The 27,706-nt window shown below is 41.2% G+C and overlaps 1 protein-coding gene across 5 annotated transcripts; it reads right to left on the bottom strand.

Annotated features, from left to right (window-relative positions):
• Positions 1–1,234: 1,234 nt before the first annotated feature.
• Positions 1,235–26,343, bottom strand: AMPD1 (adenosine monophosphate deaminase 1). Of its 5 annotated transcripts, XM_089514355.1 has the most exons (16): positions 26,191–26,343; positions 22,030–22,041; positions 18,754–18,925; positions 17,787–17,952; positions 13,264–13,429; positions 9,794–10,013; positions 9,236–9,365; positions 8,426–8,620; positions 8,130–8,261; positions 7,849–8,012; positions 5,669–5,795; positions 4,902–5,065; positions 3,202–3,322; positions 2,542–2,715; positions 2,306–2,416; positions 1,235–1,558 (listed from the first exon to the last, which is right to left on the bottom strand). In XM_089514355.1, the coding sequence occupies exons 1-16, from the start codon at positions 26,210–26,212 to the stop codon at positions 1,400–1,402; spliced, it is 2,235 nt and encodes a 744-aa protein (XP_089370481.1). In that variant the 5' UTR covers positions 26,213–26,343; the 3' UTR covers positions 1,235–1,399. The 5 variants fall into 5 exon arrangements, with proteins under 5 accessions (XP_089370481.1, XP_089370482.1, XP_089370483.1 ...); XM_089514356.1 differs by lacking the exon at positions 22,030–22,041; XM_089514357.1 differs by lacking the exons at positions 22,030–22,041; positions 26,191–26,343 and adding an exon at positions 22,111–22,132.
• Positions 26,344–27,706: the final 1,363 nt, after the last annotated feature.

Raw genomic sequence — 27,706 nt, 5'->3', positions numbered from 1 at the left:
AATGCTTGTGGGGCAGGAGATGGGGTTAAAGGAGAGTGCAGAAGATAGTGTGATGGCAAAAAGAGCCTCAGTTGCATTATTGTGGAGATATGCAATAATGGCTTCTCTGAAATTGGTATGTTTCTATTTTTATTAACTAATACAATTGCAGGGAGAACCTGGCTTGTGTAGTAATGTCCTGACTTGCTTGGGTTTTGTAAATGTGGCCTGGCATCCTGTTGATCTGTTATGAATGCATAACCTAGACTTATATATGTGTAACTGTTCAGCATTCGTGTTTACAGTCATGGCACTCCAAACTTACCTTAACAGCCAGCAGCCACACCAAGTTACAGAGGGATGTTCTGCTGGTGCTAAGTGCACAGCAAGATGACGTTTCCAGCCCCCTCCCACCTGACAGCAAGGCTGTAACAATCAGAAACCTTGTTGTAACTCCTTATTGCACCAAAGGTGCTGATGGAGAGGCTCTGGCAACATCATCCTGCTATGCCCCAATTGTCAATAGAATCAGACCTGTGTTGCTCAATGTGGCTGCTGACTGTTAGGTAGGTGTGGGGAGTCAGGCCAGGAGACGATACAAAGTTATACAGAACTATGTCTGTGTTGTTCTTGGTCATAGTCTATAGCTGTGCTACATAACCTTTAAAGGTTATGTCTCTAAAAGCCAGGCATCTAGAACAAGGAATACATAAAGCTTTTTGGTTCCTTTTCTTTCTTGCCTGTATAGATGAACTCTGATCCAGTTCTTTAAAGCAAAGCTCTAAAGATTCAGCTCCCTTCTGAATTTCCTGCCTAAAGATAGATATGGAGAGTCTACAATTCTAGAAAAATATAGCGGCCCTGCTTATAATTAAAGACAATCTTTAATTAACTACTGAATTATTTGATGATAGCATCATTTGTTTTAGGCCATGTAAGCCCCATACAGGAACAGGGACCATGGTAAGGCCTGAGATAAAACTCAATCTTATGATACTGAACATGCTCCACAATCAGTTTCAGACAGACCTGAAAACAGTGATAACTTGCTGACTCATTTCTGCCCTTTTTATAAAAGCATTGAATAAAAGTGTTGGCAGACAGGAATAAGGTTCTTGGGTTCTTTTCCAGACTGGCATCTACTGTATTCACGAGAAGAGGTGAGCTAGGAGTTTTTAACCTAGGAAGCAGAACAAAGGCCTTATTAAACACACTACACACACTGTATTCTTTTTAACACATTTATGTTGTCTGAAACAACAGAGGTAGGACTGTATCCCCAATTCATCCCACCCCTTCAATTGCCCAAACTCGAATGACATGCTTCTCTCTTCTCTTCTCTTCTCTTCTCTTCTTTTTGAGAACTTCTCTGAGGTTCTGCCAGGAATCTGAAGTGATAAGCCTCTGCACTGAGATCTTCCTATTCAGTGATTTTCAGCCCTTCAGCAATAAGGTCAAGCTCATAGCACCATGTCTCATAGCGGTAGGCCATGCGAATCTGAGCCACATTGGTCTTGCGGATGTCATTCCCCTGTGGCCCCTCTTCTTGGTAATTCTTTCCCAGAATATGGAGCTTTTCCTGTGAAAGCAAGACACCAAATTACATTCATCCCCTTTATGTCTTCCCTGATTCCACAAGTTAAGAAAAGCAGCATCCATTGTTCCTCCTCCATCTTCATTCCTCCCCACTTTCTTTCTCTCAAGCCCTTGTCACATCCCCAACCACTTAGCCCACTGGCAGTCAGTCAAACTATTTATCAATTATGTATATTTATTGTGTTTGTAAATTACTTTTCTGCCAAACAGTGATCCCCAAAATGAAGAATTAAAAAACCTACAACATGCACACAACTGTTTCTATGAAAACAAATTAAAAAAAACAAAACACCAAAGGCCTGACAAAATAATACAGTTGTGATTGCCTGTTGGAAAGGATGGAGCCAGGCTGAGTTCTTTGGGAGTAAAGCCCACATTCAAGTCAGTTTTTACACAAAATGTCTAGTCTCATCAGTTCATCAAACCTCTCAGGATGGTGGGACATGCAACAGGGCCTCTGTTGAAATTTGTAAGTCACAGGTAGGCTCATACAGGAGGAGGTAGTCTTTCAGAAATATTAGTCCCAATCTGTTTAGGACTTTGTAGTGCTGAATTTAGAAGCAAAATGGAAATCAGTGCAGTTGGTTCAGGATCAATGATAAATGGTCTCCAGACCTCTCCAGACAAAAATTTAGCTGCTCAATTTTTTTACTAACACTGGTTTCCACAAACCTTTCAAGGACAGCACCATGTAAAGCTCATTAAAGTGATTTCTAGGAAAAGATCATACCTCATGAGAAAGACCACTTTGGAGGACACTGTTACGTGCAATCTCACACATGTCACAGGTGCTGAGTTTGAAGACTTGGGCAGCAATGGCATACTCTTCCATGAGAGGTTCCTGGGGAATTGAATCAAAGTGAAGCACAGTACTAAGACAATTGCAGAAGTTGCAACAGCCCTTATACCAACTTCCCTCATGTTTCACAGCAAACATCTACCCTAGGAAAGAATCCATCTTCTTACCTTGGTGTAGTGGAACTGCATTGGGTCATCAGTGGACAGTGACACCATCAGTCCCTTCTGGTGGAAATCAAGAAGTGGGTTCTTCGCATATTCCAGGAAGAGGCTGTTGTTGCTGAGAGGGGACATGGCGATAGGAACCTGTGCTAGGAAGTATAGATACTGCAGCACAGGTGTCTGCAAAGGGGAAGAGCAAGGATGTGTCAGGTCAAGCCAGGCAGAACAACCTCTAATCCCTTCCAAAGAATATCCTCAGACTTGAGCAATTTTATTTGCACCATTTATAAGCCACTGCTCTGCATCTCCTGCAAGTATAAAGCATTGATCTTCTCAGCTAGGTCCCCACTCAGACATCCATAGTGGGATCTTAACTCTAAAAAACATAAATTGCCTATGGTAGAGGCTACCCCAGGTGCTCCCATCATCTGAGCTATAAAGGAATGCTCACAGAATGGACTGAATGAGTCACTGTTTACAACCTCAGGAGATGGTTCACTCTTTAGGTCTTCTTTTGTTTGGGACAGTGATGAAGCATTAAGCCTCTCGCTATGAGATCTCCATGTAACATGGGCATCTGACACAAAAGGAAACCATGAGTATCTAAAGAACATGTACAATATGCAGGCACAAGAGGATGCTCTTCCCACGCCTGCCACAGCTCACCTTCTTCAGGTTCAAACCATGGGAAATGTTATCTGCAGTCATGAAAGCAGCCATCAGATGGGTGATAGCACCAGCTTCTCCACAGTGAGGACGAAACAGGAAGGTGTTCATGCCACGTTCCCTGAGAGTGACAATGCAACCTTTAGTATGCAGTATCTAGTGTTGTGAAGGGAAGGCATAATCAGGTGACTCCAGAAAGATCCCTCCTTGTAGGGACCCAATATGTTGGTGTCATACATCCTTTGACTTTATTTACAGTGGATTAGCCAATAGAGAAAGGAGAGGTTTGGTTGCACTTTTGAGGTTGGCAATGGTGAGACTTTACTAGATATTGTGAGTTCTTCCAGACAAAAGGCTTTTAGTGGTACCAGTCAAAAGGCACTGTGCTGCTGTTCCATTTTTGCCTCCATAGTGGGTTATTTGTGAAAATAAAATTTAAAGAAGACAACAGGAACAGTAGGGAAATGTGGGCAGTTTGCAGGTGGACAATGATGATACCTGCTCTCCTGCCAATCAAATTCTATGGATAAGGCAAAGTTATTGCATGGCAAAAAGCCTTGTCTGGAAGTATGCCATGCCCCCACCTGATTTCCCTTCCATTTTAAAAGGATGTTGACAGAACTGCGCCAAGACATATAGAAGGATTTCAAGATTGGATTTATACCAAGACATTTCAGGTGTGATTTTACATCAGAAGTAGGCAAGCTAGTGCCCTCCAGATGTTTTAGACTACAATCTCTTCCATCATTCTGAACCATTAGTCATGCTGGGTATGTAACTAATCCCTAGTGCCATTGGTATAAAAGACAGAATAGTTTCAGGAGATGGAAATTTAGAATAGTCAAGTGAGAGGGAGGGTGAGTATTACTTCTTGTGACAGGTACTTCTCCACACAGTTCTCCCACAGTTGCTTTTCTCCCCACAAAGTTACAAATGCATGGGTCAACGAACATGTTGAACCCCATGATGTGGGTTAAGACATTAGAGAGCAGTTTAGAGAAGCAAAGGAGGGCTTATACATCATTCCTCCTGCTACTAGTCTGCACAAAATAGCCCCTCCCCAAGCTTTCTTTCTTTCTTTCTTTCTTTCTTTCTTTCTTTCTTTCTTTCTAAGCAGCCATCAAATTTAGTTAAACGTATCTGGTGTATAAGTACTCACATGGAGGAAAGTATATACATATGAGACAAGTGAGCTCAATAGTCTTGATCTTATTATTTGAATTCATGTCTTCTGCCAGGCAACACTATAAATCAAGCAAAACCTGGAATGGTGCCTCCAAGGGCTCAGATTAATGAGGGGAAAGGATTCATGCAAACAAGTTCTAGAAATACAATATGCTCCTGCTGGGGTTATTGGAAGGTCTGGTCAGAATCAGCAAATCTAGGGCCTGTTACAGACAGCCAAAATAAAGCTGCTTCGAGTCACTTTGGAGGTATGGTATTTCAATGATACATGCTTCCTAAGAATCCAAAGGCCACACCAAAGCCACACTCCAGTCCTAAGGACTGGAGTGCAGCTTTGGTGAAGCTTCCAGACTGTTAGGACTCATGCATCATTGAAATACCATACCTCCAAAGTGACTTGAAGCAGCTTTATTTTGGCTGTCTGTAACAGGCCTAGGAGAGATATTTCTACCAAAGGTTACTGGAGAACATTAGCACATAAAGATACATCTTGACTGCCCAGGGCAGACACTCACCGTCGAAGGTTATTGAGTACCATGATGTTGGCATACATGTAGTACACATAATATGTGTAGGATGGATTCTTCTCATGGCTCCACTCATTTGGCTTGGGGCTCTTGGTACAGAACATGTGCCCACTGTGTTTGGACTCATCATCTACACTGTCAAAACCAGTAATCTGGAAATCATCATACAGTTGGTTCTATGAAAGGTCTGATTCCCAATACCCAGCAAACAATAATTCAAAGCTAAGAAACTCTTTATTCCTATAACCCACATATTAAGTTCAAAAGGGTAGCCACCTTTGTCCAAGGTGATGCTACGCTGAAGCTGGAATCCACTAATGCTCTTACATAGCATAGGTGAGCATAAGGTAGATTGGGATATACTGGTAAATTTTGGTGTTATTGGCAGCTGGTTGTTGCAGGCCAAACATGAATCTAAAGTATGTGGAGATGTGAAGGCCTGGAAAAAAAAATGGGGGGGGGGGGACAGAGAGAGAGAGAGAACCCCAGAAAAAATTGAAAAAAAGAAGAAAATAAATTATGTTTTATTTTAGCAAGATTTAAAGGGGAAAAAAAACAAAATGTTTTTCCCCCTAGGGGGTTCTCTGGGCCTTCACATCTCATACTACTTTAGTTTCATGTTTGACCTGATTGGCTTTCTGATGCTGTACTAGCCATATTCTCTGCAATGCATTTTCAAAGGGTTTGTCCTGTTTCTATACATTAACTTTAGGCCAGTGTCCTTTGCCCCCTGTCTCTATGGCAGCAGTACTCACATGGCGTAGAAAAACACTAAGCTCTTTATTATCTTGTGGGTTGATTGTTGCTTGAAACACTGGCAGAAAAATGTTCTCCAGCATCTTCCCAAAGTGAGGTAGAAAGTTCTTCTTTCTGAACACATCACTAGGGAGAGGAAGCAGGAAAGACAGAACTGTGTCAGCTTAGCTTTCAGTTCAACAGTATAGAACATTTGAGAGGGAAAAAGTAAGTAGACTGCATACATGGACATCACCTGTATAGAAATCAAATAGACTACATTATCAGAAGTGCAAGATGGAGAAACCGGATTGAAAAATTAGAATAAAGCTATAGAAGAACACTAAACCAACCATTGTGCCAATGTACAACCTAAAGAATGTCCCCGCAGAATTTAAAAATAATGTAACAATTAGATTTGCACTGTTAAACCTAATTGGCCAGGGGCCAGAAGAAATGTGAATTGAAGCCAGGGGCACTGTCAAGGAGGAATACAAAAAGACACTATTTGCAGCCCCCCCCCCCCGCAAAAAAAGGTGGGGGAGTCTCAATGGATGACAGCTGAGAAATGATCAGCTGAGAAATTGGGTCCAAGGCCCTGGTACTGAATGGACACCCTCCTCTGAGTCTGATTTGCCATAGAAATCATGTACTTTTTGCTTCACCATGCCTGTCACAGGGAGTGTACCTGAACAAAGATGAAGGGAAGAAGTAGCAATGCTTGTCTTCAGGCCAGGGAGTGGCCCTTTAAAGATTCTCTTGAGCCAAGGGGCTGGAATATATTAAAGATGAGATGAAGGGACTTAGGAGACCTGAATCCACCTACAACCTTTGTTAAAACAAGTTGCTCTGTTGAGGCTTTCTGCAACGCTGCAACCAACACCTGCTTGCCTTATCACAATGCTCCATGGGCAGAGCCTAGGAAAATAGTGCTTTGGACTTATCAGGCTGCATGCTTTGCTGCTCAGGCAAATATGAAGAGCTGCTTAGGTGCCATTTTTAGTGCACAGGCTTCTGGAAATCATGGAAGAAACCAGCCAATTGCAGGCAGCATGATTGGTTGGTGGGGCAGGACCAGAGGGAATTGAGTGAAATTTTCCTTCTGGTTGGTGGTGGTGCTATATAAGTCTGCCTCCCATCGCTCTCTCTTCAGTCAGCTGAAGAAGCCTCTATTGAGGCAAGACTGAAGAGAGAGGACTGAAGAAGAAGGAAGGAAGCAATGAGAAAACATTGGAAGAGAAACATGCAATCAGGTGATCGGTAAGTGAATGGACAACCAGTGGACAATGCAAAGATCATTCCTAGTAATAATAGTAGTAGCAGCAGCAGCAGATGGCTGCCAACAGTGCACAATCCTCAGGTCTGGAGAAGCAATGCAAAGGAAACTTTTTTAAAAAAGCACCTGTAAGTGCTATTATGTGCCAGTCTGGCATAGTGGTTTGACTGTTGGACTACGACTCTGGAGACCAGGGTTTGATTCCCAGCTTGGGCATGAAACCCACTGGGTGACCTTGGAGAAGTCACACTCTCTCAGTCTCAGGGGAAGGCAATGGCAAACCTCCTTTGAACAAATCTTGCCAAGAAAGCCCCATGATAGGCTCACCTCAGGGTCACCATAAGTCAAAGTATTCTTTATTGAATATGTATCCAGACTATTTCAAAATGGCAAAAAACAAGGAGACAGCAAAAATAATAAAATACCAAAAGTTATATATAATTTTAAAAAATTAAAACAAATCACCCTTTCAATAATATCTAGAGCTTGGAAAAGTTACTTTTTCGACTACAACTCTCAGACACCCCACCCGCAGCCAATGGTCATACTGGCAGAGAGATTCTGAGACTGCATGCCAGAAAGTAATATTTCCAAGCTCTGTTCTTGAGATCCTATTGCTGGTGGGTCAGAAAAAGCTGACCCACTTGTACAACACTGTCCCTTCATCTGCCTGCTTCTTAACCGCAATTGAGTGTGACAAGACAGCATCCATCATGTAGCTTTAAAATGTGTAACACACCAAACTCATCCACATGTATGCTGTTTGTATATTTTAATAATGTGTAAGCTGTTTTGCATACTGGTTGAACTTGTCACAGAATCTCAGTGACAAACTACTGAAATTCAGCAAGAGTTAACTGAACCAGTATTTTTAATATGCTATTTGTAAATGCCAGCCCCACTCCTCTTTGCTGTGGTACTTACTAGATTCTGGGCACTTGGATCATCCATTTCATGTTGGGTGAATAAACACGATGTTTATTGAACCAGCTGGCTAATTTAGGCCACTCTTCTGGTGAACATCCATAGATGGAGAGTCGTGGTTCTGCATACTGGTATTTGGCATCCTCCAAGTCAGAGCCAACCTCCTAGGAGAAACCAAGGGGGAAAGGAATAACATGAGCATGATCTGCCACTAGAAGCTGACCTTGTTCTTAAATTACTAGCCACACAGACACAAATGCCTGCATACCATATTTTCTAACCTTGATGATGGTAGCAAAGTAGTCACCATTGATGGCATTTTCAGTTTTGAGATAGAGATCACGCAGCTCACTGGCACCCACAGGGTTATACTTGGCATTGAACTTGTCAAAGCGTTGGAAGGTTTGGCGGCCCTGTGTTATGAAGGAGCATGATTATGATGATGTACACACAGCAAAGACTACTTGTTGAACAGAGAGACTTATAGCTTAGCCACAGACCTCCAACAAAGAAAAGAAAACATAGGGGGAGGGTGGAAGGTAGATTTCCTGTACTGGGAAGAAAAAGTGGAACTCACTGCATGAACATCAAGTGAGTCCACAGTCAGGTCATATGGATCAAGTTTGAGGTGCTCAAAAAGCTGCTTCAGTGTTAATGACTGTTCCTTGGATTTGTACACCACCCTTTCAGCATCAACCCGGTATGACTTCTTAATGAATCGCAGCAGGTGCTTCTGGTTCATGCAAGCTGCAGCATGGATATGTGTGTCAACCTGTTGGAGAAGACAATGGTCAGCCCAGGTTGTGGTGGTTACTCCAGACAGACCCTTCCCCAGCAAGCAATGACAATATTTATATCAGAAGAGATTCTGATGAATTCTGACTTTGAATTTTGAGTTTAAAAGCATTGTGATCCTGTTTAGAAAACTATTAATCTTAATGTGCAAGGGGTTAGAGGATCTGAGGTAGCAGGACTGTTTACCTGACCTTTCAAATACTAGACAACATAGGCCACATTGGACTTGGTTAATGTCTGTCTCCCTTGCATTTCTTTTAAAGACCATAACCTTTGGTCTCTTATGTATTAGTTCTCATATGAAATCAGTTGGACATTTTTTTGGTCTGATGCAAAATTGCAATATTCAGCTCAAGCTGAATTAAGCACAGGCACATTGTGGATGAGACACTATTGGACATGAGTGTGCAAGTGTATAGCACATGGTTCTGCATGCGTATTGCTCATTGATCCTCCAGGCTACTTTCCTTTTTTTGCTACTGTTTTCCTGTCTATGGAGATTTGCAACAGGCCATGTTCTCTTCTGTTTCTCTAGAGGACAGGACATCACTATACTGTCTCTTCTAAGGATCAATGCCTACTGATCCCTCACCTTCCGACAATTATAGAAGTCCCGATGGGGGTTTTTCTTCAGCTCCTTCAACTCTTCCATCTCGTTCAGCATCTCATGAACACTGAACTTGGAGGAGAGGAATTTAAGGCGTCGGTGTGTATAGGTTTTTCTGCAACAATCAAGGGAAAGAACATCATCTCTCATAAGTCTTGTGCAGAGTAAGAAACAGAACACAAGTTCACCACCAGCAACACTGCCTGCCAGTGCAAGAAACATCTGCCAGCCAGTATTATGGTTGCTGCTATCATATGGCAGCTGAATATAGGTCACATTCCAGAGTGACTAGAAACAGTAGAACCCTTTATAGTAGGGATACACACACACACACACACACACACCTGGGATAGCTAAATCCTTGCTTCATTTATATGCTGGGTGGATACTACTATGAGACAGAATGCAGCATATCCTTGGTGCTTTTTAAAAAATTGCAGCATCCCCCTTAGGTTTTCTACCTGAGGCACCAAAATCTCTTAGGCTGGCCAGTTTTCTATATGGATTAGCCATGCCATAGGTAAGACTTTCTAGGACACTTACACAGGCCCTTGAGCTATAAGGGCCAGCAGAAAGTTCATGTCATCAGTGAAGACCTCCAGGTTAGGATAGGGCAGGTCCTTGGGCTCACCCCTGGCAGCGGCTGCTTTGTCAGCATAGATGTACATCACACCATCCTTCATTTCCAAATGGTAGCCCAAATTCTCAGGGAGATTGTCAGACCGGAAAGGATCTTCACCATCCTTCACAACTGGGGTAAATGCTACAATCAAGAAAAGGAGTACTCAGGGTATAGACAAGGAAAGAGTTTGAGGTCTACAATATGGATCTATTTTGCCTGTTTGTGCTTGTGAATTAAATTCTCTTTCTTTCAGAGAAACTGTTAGAAATAGCAGTTTCTGTCCTATGATAGTTCCTGGTCTATACAGAATGAGAACTACAATGTAGGCAATTCTATGACATTGTCAACTGCAAAGTCAATGATATGGTGGTGAAACATTAGGAAGAAACTCTTCTAGAACATGGCCACATAGCCCAAAACCCCCACAAAAAACTATGGATGCTGGCCTTGAAAGCCTTTGACTCCTCAACAATATGGTGTTGATTTTAACACAGTTCTGGGATTCTCTTTATTCTTAGTGCATTAAATATGCTTTACTGGCTGTTGTTGAGGTTTTGGTGAGCAGTGATCTGCTTCCTAATAAATTTCAGCCACTTGCTATATACAGTTTTTTTTCCACCCAAAAACATGCCTGGGACAAAAAATGCCTCAACAGATCTACTGATTATAGCCATTAAGGCATTTTTGTTTGTCCTAACCAGTGTAAGGTATTGGAGGGAAAACAATTACATCATTCTGTTTTTGGAAACCATTGATGCAGTGATGCAGAAGTGATGTGAGCTGGCTTTCAGTAGGCGGGCCCTGTCTGGGGGAAATCTGGAACTGGGAAGATACTGGGATTTGTTGGCGTTAGGAAATAAACCGGAATACAAAATGTACATTTAATTCCATTCTGCATTAGATTTTCCAGCTCTGCAAGTTTCACTGATGTTTATCACACTATGCTCTTAAAGAGGTAATATTCCAGTGTGACTCCTCTAGCAGCCTCCTGTTGCATGCCGGGATTGGCAGTTTTAAGGAGCTGAACTTCTGTGCCTGAGAATTCTAAATACCCCTCCTTAAAACTGCCAATCCCGGCATGCAACAGGAGGCTGCTAGAGGAGTCACACTGGAATATTACCTCTTTAAGAGCATAGTGTGATAAACATCTGTGAAATACACTTGAGTCAACATACACAAGCATATCCTTGGACATGAGGCAATATACCAGAATTCTCACTGGGACCCAAAACATAACATTTCCACAACTCACATTATACACATTTTTAACCTAGTGCTTAAAGGCTAAAATAACACATACTAATATCTTCACCTTTGTTGCTGCTAACTTTGATTCCCATCTGTATGAGTATACTCATGGACTCAGGAACTGTTTTTAAGACGTGGGGAGACTCAGCGTTGGCAAAACTTGTTAAAGTCAATTGAAAATAAAATACTAAGGCATACATCCAATTGTTGGTTCCAAGCAGAGTATTCCATTGATGGAAATATGGGAAATCAGAATGTGAATTCCACTTATTCAGTTCTCTACTCCAGTTGGAAGTAACAGGCCTATCTTCCTAATTTCATTACGCTAGAATATAGAATATTAGAAGCAACCTTTATGAATCATGATTAAAAGATTAAAAGTATTGGTAATAGCTTATAGCCTCAAAAGGTCTGGAAACCATGCCCTATGAGGAGTGACTTAGGAAACTAGGTATGTTTAGCCTGTAGAAGAGAAGGTTAAGGGATGATATGATACCCTTCTTTAAATATCTGAAGGGATGTCATATTGAGGATGGAGCTAGCTTGTTTTCTCCTGCTCCAGACACTAGGACCCGGATCAAAGGTAATCTGGGCTCTTAGAAATAAGGGGGGGGGGGAGGATAGTGACACCACTTTCTTGCAATTGTGCAGCAGCCTCAGGAGAAATATTTTGCACCTGGGGATTTGTGTGATTGCCAGGTCATTCATGAGTTTCCCCCATGAATTAAAAGAGACAGGGTGGTGACAGGGTGGACACTGGTGAGGGGCGTCATTATGTGATGAATATCACCAAAGCCACTTCTTTCCTAGTGCAATTGTGGTTTAAAGGCTATGTGCAGTAACGCCCTTCATGATAGCAGGTGCACACAAGATGCCATGTTCAATCCTAGTTTTCTATAGTTTAAAAATCAAGAGGTAACAGATGATGTAAGAAGCCTTGATCCAAGACTAAGATCTTGGAATACTACTGCCAATGGTAATGAACTAAGCTGTGCTCGATGGACATGGACAATGATTTTGTATGAAACAGTTTCTTCAGCTCCTATCTATTATGGGCAAACCTGAACCTGTGCATAGAAGCACAAGCATTTCATTTAGATTAAGCTACACTTTGTAATATGACAACACATGGAAATTGTCTAGCACAAGAAAAAGAGCTGTAATATCAAGATAGGGTGCTCCCAAGCCTCTATATCCAACTGCCTGGATGGAGTAATATTTAATATTCAAATTATCCTCTCTCTCTCTCTCTCTCTCTCTCTCTCTCTGTGTGTGTGTGTGTGTGTGTGTGTGTGTGTGTGTGTGTCGATTTGACCCAGATTATTTTGTAGGTATTCCTGGCACTAGCTGCAACATTTTATTCTCACTCTCAAACAGCTTAAAAATAATATTTCTGAGATATATCAGATCAAAAAAGTATCCTTTTCTTTTCCTCCTTTCTCTTTTTAAATTTTGTTTAGTACTATAGTGCATCGGTGAATTGGCACTTTTGCTGTATAACCGTAAGAACTATAAGTCTATGAAGTGGAAAAGAAAACAGAGAGGAGAACGTTTTCACTTTAATGCATAGGATCACCTCACCAAATTGCATCCAGGTTTTTAAAAAACCTATGGAACAAACCTAGTACAGAGCCAAGAAATAACTACAGTACAAGCAACACCCATAAAAATAGTCTTGAGTGGACAGGGAGGTGACAATCACCAGCCAAACCAAAGGAACTATACTGCTAGAAGTTCGGCTTCTTTAGATCAATCTGGAAGAGCCCTATGCCTTGGCAAGAGATCCTGCAATGAACACTAAAAGAACTAGCAAAGATAAAAGCAATAACAAAGGAGAAAGGAAGTCAGACTTCTACATCTCCATCTGGAAAGTTATCTTCGACTCTGTAAGCCTGACTCTAGCTAAGGTAGAAACACCCTTTCACTATCCATGGCACCAACATGTCCTACATCCTCAGTGCCCACTCTTTGCACAAACATGTTCTTAATAAAGTAACAGATAATGTCCTACACAGTAACTTTAGTTCACCAGATGTCTGGTATTTTACTTGGGCAAACATCTACAAATGGGACAGGCCAGGCTGGACCTCTGAGACATCGTTATGACCATTCAGTTAGGGTTGCATGGACTGTCTATAGTTACCTGGCCACATATCATCATTGGGTTTCCACATGTCATTCTCAATGGTACGCAGGAACTGAGAGGGAGTCTTGGGGAAACGCTGGAAGGATTTCTGCATATACTTCTCTCGGATACACAGGGCACGATATAGGCCCCTGCAGACTGATTCAAAGTCCTCCACTGTCACCTGTAAAAGCATTTGTTAAAATTACTAGCTCCACAGAGTACGAAAATGTAATGAAGACCACTATGGAGTAATATTTGAGCTTTAAGCAATGTTCTATCCTAGCTGACCACATTTGGGGAAGTGTAGGAATAGCAACAGCTACAAAGATAGTGCAGGCCCAGCACCAGCAAAGATGAGGGATTTGATACTGTAGATATGCTAATATCCGTTCAGCCTTCTCACCACCATCAGCATGAGCAGAAGCACTGGGCAATGGAAATGTCTTTTGGCTGTCATCTATTATTTTCTTGTTCACACTTTGCCCTGGATTGATGCAACATCTAAAATAATGTGCTCAGTGGGAGGCTGCCACTCACAGGATCCTTGCTGCACTTTAAAGTTTAAAAAAAATGGGGGAGAAGGAAATAATAAAAAAGAAAAATGCACAGCTTAGAAAAAAAAATCCTTTTAAAAACTACAGCTCCCAGAAGTCCCCAACTAGCATGACCAGTGGCCCTATTATTGGGGATTCGGGCAATTGTAGTCTAAACAAAGGAACATTTTACAATTTTTGGGAAAACCCAACACTTTGCAATGCTACACAAACCAGATTAATCCTCTATTGCATGGGTGTCACTGGGGGGATGCAAGGAGTGTGGATTGTACCAGGTGGCACCCTTCAGGGAGGTGACAGCATTACTTCCCAAACATTTGCCTTTTGGCATAAACAGGCTGTGGTGTTCGCTTGCGTCCCGTTAAAATGCTGAAGAGATGGTGTGAGCTGGGCAAGGTTCAGTGGGAGGAGAAAGGAGCAGCTCCAGGTTGTTGGTTTTTTGTTAAAAAAAAGAAGATTAAAATTAAAAAAAATTGTTTAAAGACCATCACATTTTACTAAATTTTAACTTTAACTATGTATATGTAAATACACTTAGGCTGTGCATATGATATTGCAAATTAAAGATATAATTTTAATTTTGCGAGTTGTTTATGTCACAGCTATTACCATTGCATTCACTGATATATATCAGAATTACAATGCGTAACATTAGTACAAAAACATTACTGAGGATTCTGTATGGTGTAGTTTGGGAGGAGAGCAATGGGGGGGGGGGTGATACCATGAGTGACACCAACCCTAGTGACGCCACTGCTCTATTGTCCCACTTTTTCGTCTGCTTTTTAAAAATCCCACTTTCTCTCTCCTCCTCCCACTTTCCTCCTTTGTCCTGGCTCATTTCAGCTGCTGCAAACTGAGTTCAAAGGGCAGAAGCACAGAAACACCCTGATACCTTTGGCATTCAATTAACTCTGGAAGGGGGAATGGGAAGCAGGGTGCAGAAACTTACCCTTTTCAGTAGGTTCAGGCAAAAGCAAACTGCTTTGGCCTCTCCTAGCTTGTGTATTATTCCTCATTATTAACTTATGCCATCTTCACCACACTCTGATGCGTTTGGACACACATGTCCTAGTTTTCATCTGTGAGTTGCTGGACGTTATGAGGAAGCAAGATTTTCAAGTGAAGGGTGGAATACAGCCGCATATTCTTTCCCCGCCATCTCTTGTAGCTTGAGGCTGACCTGTATGACCTATAACTTGAGGCTGGCAATGAAAGTTGATCGGGGGCCATGACAGGAAGACCCAACTGTTGGAGCTATTTTGAGCACCAGAAGGGTTCTGCTTCAATTTCATCAATACCCCTTGATCCAGCAAATCCATCCTAAGATTTGATTTATCTCCTTAATGGGTTCAGGTTAGGTCAGTTAAAGTATAGCCAAAGTTAGTCAACAGTCAAGCAGCCTGGGTGCATCACAGGAGATCCTATAAATCTTTTCTTTCTCCCCATGAGCCATGGAAGCTGTAAACAAGTGATAGTTTACCTTTCTTACACATTCAGGCTTTGAGCCCAATATATGCGGCATCTGTTTTTGTTTGTTTGTTTTGTTTTTTTGCAGACAGCACATATAATCATTTCTCAAGGTAATGCTGTGTGTGCAAACATTTAATCAGTTTCCCAGTGCTGTGTATACATGCAATATTTTGTACATGGGACACAGCACATCCATTGCTAATGTGATCATACACGGACAGTTAAATGAGTGTCACTAGCTCCCAACAGATATTAACTGCTATTAATTAGTAACAAGTGACATGAGTTGTTGCATATCAGAGCTTACAAGAGTCCTTATTTTGGACTGCAGCTCCCAGAAACACCTAGCTGTCTGGGGGATTCTGGGAGGTGTAGTTCAGAAGTAACTTTTCTAACTTCTTCCCTCTGGATTTGTCATTTGGTGAGCCTCTGGTACAATGTATGGGATTTGTGTTTAAGTCCATAAGAGACTGCAAGTTCCTTCAGTATACAACTCCTGTAGTAAAGAGAATCAAGGCCATCCTCTCACATTCTGTATGCAGCAGCATCTTTTTAGGGGTTTAAAGGACCAAGCGTGGTGTAGAGATTCAAGTGTTGGACCAGGACTTCAGAGGATCAGGGTTTGAATCCCCATTAAGTAACAGAAAACCACTGGGTGACTTTAGGAAAGTCACACTCTCTCAACCTCAGAAGAAGGCAATGGCAAATGCCTTCTGAACAAATCTTGCCAAGAAAACCCCAGTAAATTTGCCTTAGGGTCAACAAACATCAAAAGCAACTTGATGGCACACTGCAACAACACAGTCATTCTACTCCAGAGTGGTCAGCTGCCAGGAGTAAAGGAATGTATTGTCCCTTAACTTGACCTTGGAGGGATGCATCCCCTTTTCCACACCTACCTTTTTTACCATCTTAAAAGTGGTGTGTTTCAACCAAAAATAGTCCCTGCTGAATGCCTCCTGTACAGAAGCATATCTAAACATCTCAGTGGCCTTCGATACCATAGACTATGGTATCCTTCTGGAACGCCTGAGACAGTTGGGAATCGCTGGCTCTGCTTTGCAGTGGCTACGTTCCTACCTCTCGGGCAGATTCCAGATGGTGATGCTGGGGGACAGCTGCTCCTCTATGAGAGAGCTAACATCTGGCATCCCTCAGGGCGCCATTCTGTCCCCCATGCTGTTTAACATTTACATGAAGCCGCTGGGTGAGATCATACGGAGACATGGGGCGGGGTGTTATCAGTACGCTGATGACACCCAAATTTATTTCTCTATGTCTCAGACTGTTTCAGTGACCAAGGAGGGCATCTCCCCCCTGAATGACTGTCTGAAGTCAGTAATGGATTAGATGAGGGAAAATAGACTTAAGCTGAATCCAAATAAAACGGAGGTACACATGATAGGTAACCCCAATCCGGGTATGGAGATAAGTTTGCCAGTTCTAGATGGGGTTACACTTCCCCTGAAAGACTGTGTCCGCAGCTTGAGAGTGCTCCTGGATTCGTCGCTTCAACTGTCTTCTCAGATTGATGCGACAGCCAGGAGTGCCTGCTATCAGCTTCGGCTGATACTCCAGTTGCGCCCCTACCTGGAGCAGCGGGACCTAGAAACAGTTGTACATGTTCTAGTAACCTTTCGCCTTGATTTCTGCAATGCACTCTACATGGGGCAATCATTGTGCCATGTCCGGAAACTCCAACTGATACAAAACATGGCAGCCAGACTGGTCGCTGGAAAATCCAAGTTCGACCATATTACACCTATTTTAAAATCACTACATTGGCAGCCTATTAGCTTCCGGGCACAGTACAAGGTGTTGGTTATTACCTATAAATCCCTACATGGCCTGGGTCCAGTCTACTTGAAGGAACGCCTCCTACCATACAATCCTTCCTGTATACTCCGATCCTCTGGGAAAAACCTCTTACAATCTAGAAAGACCAGACTGGTGGTGACCTCCCGGAGGTCCTTTTCTGTCACCGCTCCAAAAGCTTGGAATGACCTGCCAGAAGAGATTCGCCAATTACCCTCACTCGAGGCTTTTTAAAAAGCGACAAAAACCTTTCTCTTCCGGCAGGCCTTCCCCGATTGATAACGTCCAGAACCAATTGAACCCCCTTTTATTGTTTTTCTTATGTGTGATTTGTTTTTTTACTTTGATGTATTGTTTGTACTTTTTAAACATTTTTTTTACTGTTTAATTTTATATTTGGGAGGGAGGGTTGGGTCGGGGTTTTGTGGGGCTTGTTGTTTTTATTGTTGTATATTGTATTTACTTTGTTGTTACCCGCCTCGATCCTCAATCGGAAGAGGCGGGATATAAATAAATATTTATTTTTATTATTATTATTATTTAAACATTAAAAAACACAAACAGGACATTTAATTGTTGTCACTGGGAAGTCACTATCAGATGTACCATGTTGGAATCATCTATGTCGTCTAATTAGAAGGGAAAAGAGACAGGAGAATACCCTTAAAAAAGATTGTAACATCTCCAATTACTAACCCCAGCAGCATAGTCCCCTGTGATCTGAACACGCTGGAATTTGGGCACGGCTTGGTACAGAGCATTGGTAGATATAACTTCATCCAAGGTAGACAGTTTGGTTGAAGACTTTCCTACAAGAGGAACAACCAATGCAATAGTTTTCAGTTTCAAGAGTCTCTTCTTCCTAGGATGGATGAGAAGAAGAGGGAAGCGACACAACATCAAATTTAGTTTGGTGCGGCGTTTACGTAGCTGGCATCTGTACTACACAGTTTATTCAAAATACATATTTCCCATGGTTTATTATTTCTTGGCCTTGATTAAATTCTAGCATTTTAACTTCGTTGGTAGATATTATGCTAGGACCTTTGAGGGATAGGAAAAGAATAGAAATGGCAACCTTACATACATTTCTCTACTTGTTTCTATAACTTTAGATCTTTGGACTTAACCTAAACTTCTGGCTTATTCATTAACATTGCATTATATATTAAAAAAAACACTTCTATGTGGAAGCAAAATAACAAGATTCTGAGAGAAGATTGAATACCAATAATTCTGCAATGTTGTGAGTCTGTTAGGTACTATAGACAATGGGATCAGTTCTGGAAATTATAGGTTAGATAAAGTGTTCATTTTCCAAAGTGTTTTCAGTTTTAACCTATCTATGTGCCATCTGCTGTAATGTCATTCCTTTATGGACGAATAACAAGAGTGCAAAAGCTATGATTTATCCATTTAAGAAAAGTGGGATACTGCTTGGGCATCTCTACATTCTCCCCCAGTCACTTAATGGCTGCATGTGGTACTTTTCGATGTTCAGAAACTGCCCTGTGGATGGTGGTGTTGCATGGGGAGGTACTGAATATGTGCTTCCACAACTTTCTCAAATGATAGCAATATTGATATAAGCCCAGGTTACACCAGTGAATGGCTCACATTTCTCACACTTCCTAGCACATGGATACACATCCTTTATGTTCACCTTTTTCCAGAATCACTTCCAGTCTCTTCATGGATGATGTGATCTTTCATTTCTGTATTTGAGATAGGGCAGGTCTCTTCTGCATCAAAGGGAGAGATTTCACGCTGGCCTTCATCTTTCACCTCTGAGGCAAAGACCTTTTCCGCAAAGGAGCGCATGGCATCATCCGTTTCTGTCAGAAGAAGGGAGTACATCACTAATTCAGACCTACTATCATTCTGAGAAGCTGGGTTGGCTGTATGACTCCATATGTCAGCCCTTATGCACTCAGTGTGCAGGTCTTTGTGTTCTTTGGGCATATTTCTAGAAACTAAAGGGATTTGAAAAAAATGATCCCAGATGCTATGAACTGGACACTCACATGTACTACAATTAAGGGGGGGGGGAGTAACTAGGGGAGAGTGCTGCAAAAAAGGCTACAGAGAACAACAGCAAGGGGCTTATATATAATGAGCCACATCATTCATTAATCTACCTCAAGAGAGTCTATATTGACTGGTACTTGGTCCCCATGACTTTAGACAGTGATATCAGCTACTTCAACCTTTAGATTGGGACTAAAAATGAGGAGATGAAGCACACATGACAAACGATGGATGGATGGAGGCAATGAAGACTGGCAAGCATCTTTTATATACCTACTCCTTGTCCTAGAACAGATTTAAAATTTTGTGGACCTCCAGATATTGGCCAGCAGCCCTGGCCAACAGATCCAATAGTGAAGAGTTGGAGTTCCAATAACATTTGGATGCCCGCATCATTTTCACTTTCCTCTAGATTTTGAAAGTTTGTAGTCTGTATTTCTCTACAGCCTGGAAGTGTTGTGCCTCTTATTCTGCAACACTGAGTAGGCTATAAGAACAGTGGTATGGACAATTAAGGTGAGTGGAGATTGATAGGTTTGACTCCCACCCAATAACTTTACATGGCATCACCAGCATGTGTTCAGCTTGACAGGGACCATAAGTTAGAAGACCTATCAACTTTATAGTAGGATAGACTTCAAGCTGGTGAGAAGAGGAATGACCTAGAAAAAACGGGTCTTACCTGTATTGCTCCTTCCTCACAGTATTCTTAACCTCTTTTTCTGGAGATCAGAGTTTGAGTGTAAGGCATTCTTCTGCCATTAAATAAACCCACTTGGTTTGTGATGAACATTTTATGGAGGAAAGTGAAAACGTTGCAGTTGTTTCTGCTCAGAGAATATCATTTGCAGGTTATGAAAAACTCATGGATAGCTGTGGAGTCAGATCTCCAAAGAGTAGTTTATGACTTTTCAAATAAGGCTGCCACATGATATTTCAGGCTATGCTATTAGTTAAAAGAACTTCTGCACAAATGGCATCAAGGCAGTTTCTGAAATGGGGCATTTACAGATTCATATGCTGATCCTGTGCATGCATGACCATAAAGAAATCCCCACTTACTTCAGTGGGACTGATTCCCAAGGAAGTATGCATAGAACTATAGACTTTTGGGTATTCAAAAAGCTGTAAATGTATTATAACAACATATGAACATCTTTTACCTCATCTTCTGTAATTCTACCACTACTGCTACTGTTACCACTATAGAGGTGATGGACAAAACTAAACAAATGGAGCATCTGCAGCATGGAGGCAACTGCTATGTGAAAGAACAGTTTTTATGTATCACAAGAAAGTGATACAGTTCAGAAGAGAAATTTATATTGATGACACACAATAAGCACAAGATGGAATGACAATGCTTCAAGCCATGCTAATGAGAGATGCATGCAATGCCACTTATGAGACAGACAAAGCACATGGGGAAAGAACTAGAAATGAATTAACTGCACGCCCCCACAATATCAGAAGGTGGGCCTAAGAGGTGTGTTTCTCTGAGCTCTTGCTTAGCGACACTCTTTCTACATTTTGTCAAAGCAGCCTTGGATTTGTGTCTAAAATCCATAAGAAAGAGAAGCAACCCTATTTCCTCAGCACTAACAACTTTTGCATACAAGGGCTACTGGGCAAAGTGGCTCATGCTCAGTTTACACCCAACAGTAGTCAAGCATCTGAGAAAGACAGACATTTCTCAGCAGGGCAACCTTTGCCAATGCCCAGTATTGCACTCAACTGCAATAATCCATCAGGAACTCAAAGAGGATACATGCTGAAAGTCATGACCCTAGGATCAAAATGAACCTACCACTAGGAAAGTTCAACCATTCACCTTTGTTCCTGCTTGCTACTGAAGGTTCACCTTACAGAAATTCAGGTGTTGGTAAAGAACTGGATTCTGGCATTTATGGTTAGTGGCACAACTAAATAAAGCTGACAGTGGTATCTGATCCAACTCTAATGAGCCCCTTGGAAGATGAACTTTATAGGACAGTCAACTGCTGTGGAGTTTTAAAGGTGTAGAGAACTTTTGGCTCTCCAAAGGTTATGGCCTACAACTTCTATCAAATCCAACTAAGCAACCAATACTACAATATTCTTGCGTTGTAGTCCAAACTATCTGAAGAGCCTCAAAATCTTCACCCTTCTTGTAAAGGAAAGCCAAAAACGGTTGTATGGAAGTGGGGAAAGGTTTTGCCTCATCTCCAAAGAAACCTCCAAATAAGCAGACAACCCTCTCCCTCTGGGTTTAAACTGGTCAAATTTATTCTCTTCAACAGGCATTTGGAAGAATGTAGATGTGCTATTCCATAGCAAGCAAATGAAAGTAGCTACTAGAGCACTTCAGCTTTAGTTTTTGTGGGTTTTTCAGGCTATGTGGCCATGTTCTAGCAGAGTTTCTTTCTCATAGCCCAAAAAACCCACAAAAAACTATGGATGCCGGCAATGAAAGCCTTCGACTTTACACTTGCAACCTGAAGATAGCTTCCTACCTTCTTGATCTATTCCTGAGTTAATTCAATATATTTGGAGCAATGCAGAGAAGCGGGGACACTGTCAGACAGTTGCTGGATATTTGTGCATGGATGGTGCTGAAATATACATCCTGTTCCTGCTTTTGAGATGCAAATGTTCCCCAAACAAGCCAATCTGATGCCACATTAAAAAGTCTTAGAAGATTTCTCCCAGACTCATAAGGATAGATGCCAACCTCCATGCAGGCCCCATTACATTGACCTTCTGCCATGCCCCATGCAAGCCTTTATCCCCAGATGCATCCATAGCTCCTAGCAAATGTTGCTGAGGAATGGGCAATCTCTGGGCTGCTATGATCATTTGTCTAATCGATATTTCAGTGATCAACTGCTTGACAGAGTAGCAGGCAGCACAAGAAAGGCCTAGTAATACTCACGTTTCTCCCCCGCTGTTTGAGATTAAAATAAATAGAAAATGTCATCAGAACACAATGGGGAATAATTGATAAAGGACTTACCTGTTGTCTGTATTTATACAGAGAAATTTGCAGTCTTATTTGGCCAGTTATATTAGACAAATGTTTGGAAAACTGAGAAAGAAAAATAATTAATTTGGAGCCATTCACCCAGATTTTCTGATTTACAAGCCTTTTAATTTGACTGCCAAATTTCATGAGATTTGCATGAGCAATCACCCTTTCTGATCTGGTCATTTGGATACAAATGAATATATGGAAAGGGCTGATAGAGGCCTGTGCCTTCTGGCCTCCTCCACAAGTTCAAAACTACCCAACATACACATATGTGAAGGGATGAGACTTGCCTACAAATGAGTTCTGTAGCTACGAACATATAAGGCTCCAGGGAGGAACTTGGAAAAGTAGCTTGTAAAATTTCCAAATAAAGTAAATATATACATACAATTCCCAGAATTACCAAGCCACCACATGGTTCACCTATTCCATGAAATCCCACCTTATTGTTACTTCCCAAATATAGCCCAGAGCTGCCCCCCTTTTCTTTTTTCATCTCCAAGAGCTGGAGCACTCATTTACCTACAAGTTGATGACATTTGTTAACTATTATTTGAGTTTTCAGAAGTTTGCCCTAGATGAGGCTCAGTAGGAACAGAGGAGGGAATAACAGTAAAGAGGAGAAAAGGTGGAGGGGAAGATATAAAGAAGGTGGGAAAATATGTCCACGTGTCTTTTTTCAAGAGACTCTCAGTAAATCGTGCTGTGAGGAGCACCAGAATTTATTCCTAAAGAGAAAAAGGAAGCAGAGACAAATCAGGCCTCTCTAATTGTTCTGCTTGTTCTATCTTTAAACTTGTGTTGTTTAAAGTAAATACTTAGTTAAATGCTAAGGACTTTATCACATGGGGAAAATGGGGTGGTGGTGGTGGTTAAACAGTGACTATCCCATGAAAATCACACAATCACAATTAACATTTTCACACACATTAAAGAGCAATAAACAGCAACAAATCGATCACAGGATTTCCCCATGAATGATTTGTTGCTGTTTATTACCTGTTTATTCCCAAGATAATGGCACTTAATAATAATAATAATAATAATAATTAATAAATAAATAAATTTTCATTTATATCCTGCCTATTCCCATAAGATCGAGATAATATTAATCACAATTGCATGATTTTCACAGGATAATTGCTGTTTAAACCCCTGATTTTCCCCGTGTGATAAAGTCCTATGCCTCTTCCTTATTCTCGCTACTCTCAGAAGGACCATAAAGTAGGGTTGGGCTGCCAAGTGTTGCCTTGATTGCATATAGATTCTGGGCAGGGCATGCCAACCAGTGTCATTTGGACCATCATCTGGTCTGGATTTCAACTTTTCATTTTTAAAAAGTAAGTCTCTAAGCATTGTAAAGGCCAAGATAAATGTGTAGACACCCTTTTCTCAAATTGTTTTGCATGAAACAAGTCCACCCTTGCCTTTTAGACATGAGGAAAGGGAGGGTAAAAGGTAAGATGGCAGAGTGAAAGAGGTAAGGGAGTGGTGCATTGTGGAGGGGGGGAGGGAGAGTATAGAGGGAAGGAAGAGTTAGGGATGTGAGCAACAGATGGCAAGAAGTTAGGAAGGGGCACATTATGAGGATGTAAGGTGGAGGGAAGGCAGAGTGGGACTGGGGAGGGTCAGGAGAAGAAGGATGCAAGGCTGGTTGAATGGTGCAGTGTCAGGGTGCAAGAGGTAAGAGAGGTAAGCATGAGGAGAGACAGTCAGTCCTCTGGTTCCATGGATTTTGTATCCATAGATTCAACCATCCATGGCTTGATTTTTTTTAACCCAAAAAGCAAATCTTGCTTTTGCCATTTTATATAAGGGACACTATTTTACTACATCATTGAATATAATGGGACTGTTGTGCATCCATGGATTTTGGTATCCATGGGTGTGTGTCCAGGAACCAAACCCTGGTGGATACCAAGGGCCCACTGCATAAGAGAACATCACAAGGTGAGGGAACAGGTAGGAGATGCCCGAAAAACCCACAAAAAAACCATGGATGGTGGCCATAAAAGCCTTCAGCTTCCTGTAGTATTTTTATGGATTTTTTCCCCCACCAATGATAAAATTATTGCAAAAACAATAGGGAGGTGATGAGAATACCACTGACAGTAACTGTGCATGATTGAATATTAACATTGTTGTTGTTCTTTTATTTGTACTGCACCAGGAATAATCATGCACACTTTAAATGGTTCCCCACAACAACTCTGTAAGTAAGGTATGTTTATTGTGAAGCAGTGGTGTCCTAAGGTCACCTGGTAAACTCCGTGACAAAGTAGAGTTTTGAACTTGGACTCCCTATTCCCCGTCCAGCTGTTTAAACATTACTCTATAGCAGTTTTCTCAGATCAGTTGCATGTAACTGTAAAAAGTGGTATGATACACAGTGGCAGAAAATAGAACAATCAATATGTATACTTTTCTTAATTAGAATGTAAATCAGAATTTATTTGCATAGTTCAAAAAATGTGTACATACAATGCCACTTATGTCCCAGAACTGAAGAATTTGAATGTTGCAACAATATTGTAGAGTAGATTTCGGTGTTCTTTGACATGATAACATGAACAGTCCTCATAGCATTTAACATATGTAATTTCACTCTGCAGTTAATGGACTGAATTGGCTCCTTTACTATCCAAAACAGAGGCCTCTCCAAGCTTTTCATTCTGCACCGACAATTTATTCATGATTCTGCTCTCAGGTGAATCACATCTCATTTCTTGCTTACCTTTTTATCTCCTTATTGCCGTAATGTTAGAACATTATGACATGTAACTTAGAGCTTTACAATGTTGTACTATTTTTAAATTTTACTTTGCATTATCAAAAATATCAAAAAAGAAGCAACCTTTTTGCCTACTAGAAAGACTGCAGCAGCAAAACACTCCAAATTTCTCCTTTATTAGAATTATTCTTTTTTAAAAAGAAGAGTTTGTAAAAGTGCATACTGGAACTGAGTGGTATCTGTTAAATATAACTATCTTACTCAGCGGGAAACTATTTCACTATTAACATTCTCTTGAATGATGTGGGTGGGAGATGAGAAAAACTATCTGGATGACAGAAACCCCGTTCCTATGTCAGGAACATTAAGAGAAATGTTTAACCATGATCTGTACCTATTATTCTTATACAAAGGGAATGTAGCTTTGTACCCCAATACCAAGGGGGGGGGGGGTTAAGCACCTTACTAACAATTTTGAAATACTGGGTGAAGAGAAAATTAGAGATTTCAGTAAAATATTTACTGATACTGTATCTAATAGGATTATTATTTATCAGTGCTGTTATTGTAAAATCTCATAAAAATAAGTGAAAATGGAAAGACATTGATGTAATCCCGAACACCATTAAGGAATATTTATTAATATGCAAGTAGGGGGGTTTTTTGCGGGGGAGGTGATTTATTTACAGAAAATGAATAAATCTAATCCAAACTTTCTGTTCCAGACTCTTTGCTCTGCACTGCTACCAGCATACAATCTTTCTTGAAGGGTTATTCATGACTTGCATACATTGAGAAAGGGAAACGGGGGTTTCTCATCCATTTGGATATAGACTTGCATGCTGATGGAACAAGCTAACCCAGGAACAATTCCTTTACTGCAATTATCTGATGAAGCCATTAAGAGTTTAAATCCCATCAATGTACCCCATGTCTGGCAAACACCAACTTCTAGGAATGCTCCTGCACATTTTTTATCTGATCTATGCAATTTAAACGCCAGGTCAGTTCTGCAGATCTGAGTTCAGGGTTTCACCTGATGTGTTTCCCATCTGTAGCAAAACAGACACTTACCCAACATTTTATCCTAGTTGTTGACTTAGAAAAGGAAGCAGCCTGGCCAGCCCATTATTCAAGTTCTCTTTTCATTACTCAATTCTGTTTTTTGGTTCTGTACCATCTCAAAAAAAAAAAAACCCATAAAGAGCTGTCTTGCAAAGTTAGTTCTTCAGATCTGGCTACTGAGACCAGCCTCATTATAAGTAGGAAGGGGTCCTAGCTGCCAAGGCTCCAAGACTGCCTGGTATTCCTTTGAGGTGGTGGCACAGACCTACCTGGAATTTTCACCTGCGGCATTTTTTCTACTACCCTCAGAGGAGTCCTGAGAAATTGATTGTAGAGCAGGCAAGAGGAAAAGTAAAGCTACATAGCCAACACTCATTTTACAATTTATCTGTGTTCATGTAACCCTACTCTCCTTCTCTAAAAGGACTGGAGAAGTAAGCAACAGACTATTTAAAGCAGCAGCTAGGCAAAGTTGTAACAGGTGAAGCTGCAGGCTTGGGGTTAACAGAGACAGACACAGGCAGAAAATGCAGAGCCTCCGGCCACCACACAAATGAGACAACAGTACCAGGATTGTGTCTACCTTCTCTTGGCTTGGCTGCAGCTGCTAACACCTTTCTTTGTCCCTTGGATGAAGCTCAGAATAATATACCTCTCCTCTTCAGTGAATGTGCTACTCTAAATTTGTGCCACATGGATCTCTTCCTAATGTAGCCTTTCTAAAAAAAAATTAAAAAATTTGGCAGCAGCTTTTTGTGTACTATAGTATGCTGCCTGGGGGATTCTGGCAATTGTACCCCATAAAAGGAAATCCTAAACTCTGTCTTTTGTATTGGTCCAGAACAGTGGTGAGGACTGTATTCCCTTGAAGCAAAGGTGCAAGGCAAATAGAAATATGCATTGCAATAACATAAACCAAACATAAGAGATGGTATCTTTCTTTTGTAATTAAGCATAGACGTACTGTATACCATTTTTCAAAGATCCAAGGTGGATTGCTCTGTGATTCCAGGACACTGATCTCCCCAACTCAAGGGTCTGTCAAAATAAAGCAAAGTCACTGGTGCACCAAAACAGTGGGTTATTGATTACATAAATGTGGGATGCAGCAGTAAAATCTAAAGGCAAAACTGATTGAAACAGTCCTTCATCACTGCTGTTGTTACCCACAGTCCCCACAATGACCTAGGCACACTGCCTCAATGGACTAGGTTCCTGTACTAAATTCCATCCCCTTAGAAAGAGATCATTCAATCAATTTGATTTTTCCTGATCTCCCTTGTTCCGGAAAGTACTGACACTTTCACAGACAGAAAAGGGAGAAGATCACCTCATCCTAACAACTAAATATTTTCCCAAGCATCCTAAGATAGAAACATTCTTATCTATCGCTACAAGGTGAGCTGACTGCACAGCCTGCTAAAGAAATTTTGATTACTGAAAGCTCCATTGCTGTTGTTGTTAGCTACAGGCCTACTTGAATAAATAATAAATGGCCAGTCACTATGCTCTGCATCCTGTAAATATATAAAATATGTGTATCAGGTGAACGTGACAGCTGCCACCCCTGGCCAACTCCAGAAATTGCAAACCTCTTCACTCCAGCCCCTAGAACTCATAATTCTTTACACATATGGCTCTCTATTGAGAAGTTTGGAAAGACAGTTATAATATTTAAAAACACAAACAATGACCCATCCCTCCCTAACTCAACTTAAACCTTAGTACCCAGACACTAAAAAAAGCTAACTGAAATATACCATCATATCATTTGCACAAATTTAT

The sequence above is a fragment of the Sceloporus occidentalis genome, unplaced genomic scaffold (assembly GCF_023333645.1).
Source record: "Sceloporus occidentalis isolate IW3139 unplaced genomic scaffold, rSceOcc1.0.p SCAF_3, whole genome shotgun sequence".
Classification (NCBI taxonomy): Eukaryota; Metazoa; Chordata; class Lepidosauria; order Squamata; family Phrynosomatidae; genus Sceloporus; species Sceloporus occidentalis.
Note: the sequence above shows the minus strand (reverse complement) of the source record. Positions and strands in the feature narration are given on the sequence as shown.